This window comes from Sphaeroforma arctica (genome assembly GCF_001186125.1).
Source record: "Sphaeroforma arctica JP610 unplaced genomic scaffold supercont1.2469, whole genome shotgun sequence".
Lineage (NCBI taxonomy): Eukaryota > Ichthyosporea > Ichthyophonida > Sphaeroforma > Sphaeroforma arctica.
Genome location: NW_014038089.1, coordinates 1 through 6,398, shown reverse-complemented (window position 1 = coordinate 6,398; position 6,398 = coordinate 1). Strand labels below are relative to the sequence as shown.

The following is a 6,398-nucleotide window of genomic DNA, read 5'->3' as shown; positions in this document are numbered from 1 at the left end:
ACACACACACACACACACACANATATATATATATATATAATGTATTATACACACACACACACACACACACACACACACACACACACACACATATATATGGCAGTACAATTGTCACACCACAATCAAAGTATACCCTCGCACGCGTGAACGCACACACCTTCACCTCAATGCGGGGCAATTGAGGTTGTACGTGCCCACACAGTTTGCGGATGAACGGATGGACAAACAAATGGAATGTAACGATCGCTGAGACGGGATTCCCAGGAAGTCCGAAGAATAGCACTTTCTTCCCATCGCCTGCAGGGTTTTTGGGGATTAGGAATTAGGGGTTCATATTTTATGTGAGGTTCAGGGTTTAGGAGTTTTAGGGTTTTAAGGGATTTCAAGGTCTTTAAACGGGATTTCAAGGTTTTTAAACGGTATTCAAGGTTTTAGGGGTTTAGGGGTTTAGAGTCTAGGGTCATGGAGACATGCAGTGGAGTGGCCTCAGAGTTGATACCAACGTCGACAACACACGCGTTTGTACACCTATCGTAGCTATGAGTGTTGGTGCTGTATGAGAGTGTGGGGTTTGCGTGTCTTGGAATGGGTTGCGCCTTCGAGTAGGCCCTATTTTGGCCGCCATCTAACCGTCATAGGCCCGGCTGCCTTGCACGTGCGATTGGATGGGTATAATAGGTGTGACAAACAGCCGCTACTCTCCACAGATGTCTTGGGGAGTGGTTGGGAAGTGGTTGGGAACACAAGGCGATTGGATTTGACGTGTTTCCATGGTTACCGTAGTAGACAGTATTAGGACCGTGCAACCAGTCTGCAGTAAGGTTGGTCGCCACTAAGTCCGAGTCCAGCCGATACAGCAGCATGGCTAAGTATCCCGCGGTGGCATGTGCTTCAGAATACAATGGGGCAAGCACGCACCTGTCCACTATAACGGGACAGGACCCTTCTGGACCTGCACCCGAATCAGTAGGTGCATGCAACCCGCACACAAGGTACTACAGGTCCATTCTGCAAGATTTGATGTGCGTGTGTCGCATACATATACTTCAGATTACAATGGGGCAAGCACTGCACCTGTCCATTACAATGGGACAGGACACTTCTGGACCTGAACCCGAATCAGTAGGTGCATGCAACCCGCACGCAAGGTACTACAGGTCCATTCTGCAAGATTTGAGGTGCGTGTGTCGCATGCATGTACTTCAGATTACAATGAGGCAAGCACTGCACCTGTCCACTACAATGGGACAGGACACTTCTGGACCTGCACCCGAATCAGTAGGTGCATGCAACCCGCACACAAGGTACTTCAAGTCCATTCTGCAAGATTTGAGGTGCGTGTGTCGCATGTTCAGCTGGTATGCGCAACACGGAGCAGTTGGACAGGGCAGTCTCAGCATGACTCAACTCAATGCCACTGCAATAGGGCCAAGACTGAGATACAAAAGGACTGTAGTGTACACACACATAGCTCATAACTATGTACACACACATAGCTCATAACAATGTACACACACATTGCTCCTAGTTTACAGCCGGGATGTAAGGTCTGACGCACGCAGTCAAAGAACGGAAACAGCCCCATCCCACCAACACGTACAACACACACATGTAAAATACGACACACGTACACGTACGTGTGTCGCCCACGCAGTTGTGCATGTAGCACAGCCAGAAAGAATCACACTGCTTACGCTAATATGGTAAATGTAGCGGAAGGGGAGGGGGTGTAAGGGGGGGGGGGGAGGTATATATATAGGCCTTTTCAGACTACACGTACATTGTATGGATATGAAGTATGTCACTCCTTACGTTGTACTGTTGCGAACGTCGCGGGCTTTCCTGGTTTCATGAACACGCGGCCAAAGTGTATGTCTGCCTTGAGATCATCCTGCAGGAGTGTGACAAATATATAAACAAACAAGTATACGTAAGTATATGAAAGTATATGCAAGCACAAGTAAGTATACGTAGGCATATGTAAATATATTTAAGTATATGTAAGTATGTGTAAATATATGTAAGTATATGTAAGTATGTGTAAATATAAAGTATATGTAAGTATGTGTAAATATATGTAAGCATATGTAAGTATGTACAAATAAATGGAAGTATATGTAAATATATGTAAGTATATGTAAGTATGTGTTGATATATGTAAGTATATGTAAATATATGTAAGTAAATGTAAGTATGTGTAAATGTATGTAAGTATATGTACGTATATGTAAATGTATGTAAGTATATATAAGTATGTGTAAATATACGTAAGTATATGTACGTATATGTAAATACATGTAAATATATGTAAGTAAGTGTAAATATATGTAAGCGAATGTAAGTATAGGTAAGTATATATAAAAATATGTAAAGATATGTAAATATATGGGAGTGAATGTAAGTACATGTAAATATATGTAAGTCTTTGTAAGTATATGTCGAACTTAGAGACCGCGTCATACACAGGTGGTGCGTGTGTGGGGTGCGCTGCGCAAGACACCTACTTGGGTAAGGGGTGAATATACACACATGTCAATAATTGACATGACACGTCTGCTGTGAGGGCTCGCACCTATTGTGTGTAGCTCTGGTCTGATAGCCGTACGGAGTAGTGACTCAGCATAACCGTATATATACGCTTGCAATGGTAGGTAAAAAAGTATCACAGCATATACGCTTGCAATGGTAGGTAGACACGTATCACAGCATGTGCAATGGTAGGTAAACACGTATCACAGCATGTGCAAGGAAGGTTTAGACTCACCTGCAGCACGGGCTTAATAAGATCGGTCTCGCCCATACTCACGCCGCCTGTTGTGATGATGATATCCGCAGATTCCAGTGCCTGAAGTACGAAGGGGAAAAATATACGCAGTAATAAGTTGGATGTAATAATAAGATGTATATATCAATAAGATATATATATATATATATATATATATATACGTATATATATATATATGTATATATATATATATGTATAAGTATATGTATATATATATATATATATATATATATATATACGTATACGTATACATATACATATACATATTCATATATATATATATAGATATATATAGATATATTTATACATATATATATATAAATATATGTATATATATATATATATATATATATTTATATATATATATATGTATATATATATATATATATATAAATATAAATATAAATATAAATATATATGATGGCACTCGTACCTCGTCCAGGGCATCCCTGAGCGCTTCTCTTCTGTCCACAACCACTCCTGCGTCCACAGGTTTCCCGCCAGCGGAACGAACGGCACTCATCAGCATCACCTGAACAAGATACACAAACGCAAACATAAGTATAATATCAGGGACAATAGAGGAGGATAAGGGAAGAGTGGTGTATAAAGGAGTGAAATATAGAGTAAAGTAGGCGAGCTTGGTTGAGAAACAGTTGTATAGTCATACCAGTCCCAAAGTTTATATATATATATATATATATACACACACACACACACACGCACACACACACACACACATATATATATATACAATAAAATAATAAATATAATAATAATAATAATAATAATAGTCATGATATATACTATATATACATTATGTATATATATATATATAGTATATAATATGACAAAATATTAATTTATATTAATAATAGTATTATTAATAAAATGAGATACATATATACGCACATAAATATATATATACATATACATATATATAATATATATATATATATATATATATATATATATATACTGATGAAGGGTATAGCCGCACACTATAATACGTTGATTTCACCAAGATTACATTTCAAACTATGATTGTATGCTAATGTTGTGCATGTATTGTATGTATGTATATGTATATATAACATACACACGCGCACACTTCCAACTACTCTGAAGACATTGACCAAAATATCATTGTTGGTATTAATATATAAAACTGTCCAGAATATATGTACATGATAGATATGGGTTAACGAATTGAAACGTCCAAAGAGGGGTATATGCAGGTTATATATGATATAACTAGCCCATGATTGATATTGCACACTCGGTACTAACATACAAAGTCAAAGATATATGCACATAAGAAACACGGGTTAACAGCTTGTAAACATTATGATGGATATGATTAAACTGATCGCTCTCACAACACCATACAGTAGATACATATCAATAACCCGTGCCAGGATACCATTCAACTAGCATGTCAGCAGTAACTAGTACAGCTCACGTACCTTATTGCTATCGTAAATCTTTCCTGGCGGTGGCGTGGTTCCGTTGTCATGTGGGTGTAGCTCGTTTCCGGTGGAGAGGATATGTACTCTGCGCGGCCCGTTGAATGGCCAGGGTGTGAGAGGATGTCAATCGTGTCAGAACCACAGGAGAGTTGCCCAGAGTTACCTACACGAGCTACCTACATCGGACACGCGCTATATTACTAGATGCTCGGGTGTACAGTTGGCAATAGTTTTGCATATTGTACTATGATGTAGTACGTCTATCGATCATATAGATTCCTCGGCGCACTCGAGCCCCTTGCCGGTTGGGTGTGGCTGCACCCGGTTGTGTATACCAGGCAGTACAAGTGGATAAGATTCGGTGCAGGTGCTGTGATAGTCTACCCCAGTAGCATACTACCGTGGCGGTGGTGGTGGTGATGGTGATGATGAAAGGTTTCTCTCTCTCTCACACACACACACCACTAAACTACTACTACAGGACAGTACTCACCAAAGCAAGAACTGACCCCCCCCCCCCCGCAGGGTGGAGACTGATAAATATTAACCTACATCCGTTAAAAAGGAATCTCAAGCTGCACAACCCCGCAAGAAACCCCACAAAAACCAGTCCAATCCCCCCCCTCCCCGGAGACTGTTTTAGGTTAGTTGGTACCTACATCCACTGACATTCAGAGATTGCCAGGAAATCTACAGCTGCCAGGGCTCTGCCGCTCACAACGGAACTCCCCCAACGGATTAAACCCTAAACCCTAAGACCCTAAACCCTAAAATCTAGCATGCAAGTTATTTTTACGCTTTGTACTAGATCCCTCCGAGTATCTACCATGCATGGACAATGTCTGGTGAGGTATTAACCGCTCAGTGTAGGCTATTCTACTTCTACAGTGCTGGTGCACATATATGGTAGCCAAAGAACTCCAGTCACTCAACCTGCACAGGCGTATTGTGCAGTATAATATGCCGCCCGAGGCGAGCTGCGTGCGGCTCACAAGAAACAGTATAATCTACTGCTGATAGTCTAGGACGAACCACTTTATACATACATACATACATGTATATACATACATACGTACATATATATATATATATATGCATACACACACACACACACACATATATATATATATTTATATTAGATATATAAATATATAAATAGATAATATAAATTTATAAATATAAATATATAAATATATACGCGCCCGCACGCACACACACACACATATATATTTATACATACATACATATATATATATATATATATATATTATATAAATATATATATATAGATATATAGATATATAATATAAATAGATAATATATATATATATATCTAAATACATACATACACACACACAGACGCGCACGCACACACACACACACGCACACACACACACACGCACACACACACACACACACACATATATATATTATCGTTCAATAAGCCCACATAATTAACCTGCTCATACCATGCGGCGTATCACAGAGTAAACTCCAGCATGATAATACTAACTAGACTAATACATATCCTATCACCACAAATAACACCCACTAGACCTATACCCCCCACCCATCACAACCCTGAGCACACACCTTGGTTTCCGGTATACACTCGCAGTCGCCGTTCCTACCATCGCTAGCAGACCCAGCTCACACTCGCCCAAGCGTGTGCCTGCAGCCACCACCACCTCTCCTGGTTTAATGTCCATGCCCGGGTGTCGGATGTCCTGCCCCTGGTGAGCCTTGGTCAGGATGCGCACCCGGATCTCCCGCTTCCCGTCCGCACTGGCTTCCACGAGCTCTGTGTCCTCCACCTGGTGCGCGAGAAACAGGACCGGTCCGAAAAATGAGGACATGGGTGTCATTCGCCTATACCACTTGGTTGTGATGGCTCGGGAGGTATCACTGTGTACACATACGAGCGCAGGGCGAATCTCGAATCTCGTTCCCAAAGTACGTTAACGTTTTACGTTTCTCGATCTTCGAGAAGAGGGTCGAATCTGCACCAAGACACGCGAGTGTATGTGTGTATGTGTGTATGTGTGTATTTGTAGATTCATCTTTGGGTGTGTATGTGTGTATATATAGATTCATCTGTGTGGGGTGTATGTGTGGATATATAAATCCATCTCTGTATATATATA

The 6,398-nt window shown here is 40.5% G+C and overlaps 1 protein-coding gene across 1 annotated transcript; it reads right to left on the bottom strand.

The window, feature by feature from the left end:
- Positions 1–5,847: 5,847 nt before the first annotated feature.
- SARC_12649 (hypothetical protein) lies at positions 5,848–6,110 on the bottom strand (the record flags this gene model as incomplete). Its single annotated transcript, XM_014293239.1, has 1 exon — positions 5,848–6,110. A coding segment is annotated over one exon (263 nt), but the record flags the coding sequence as incomplete, so codon positions are not given.
- Between the last annotated feature and the right edge of the window lie 288 nt (positions 6,111–6,398).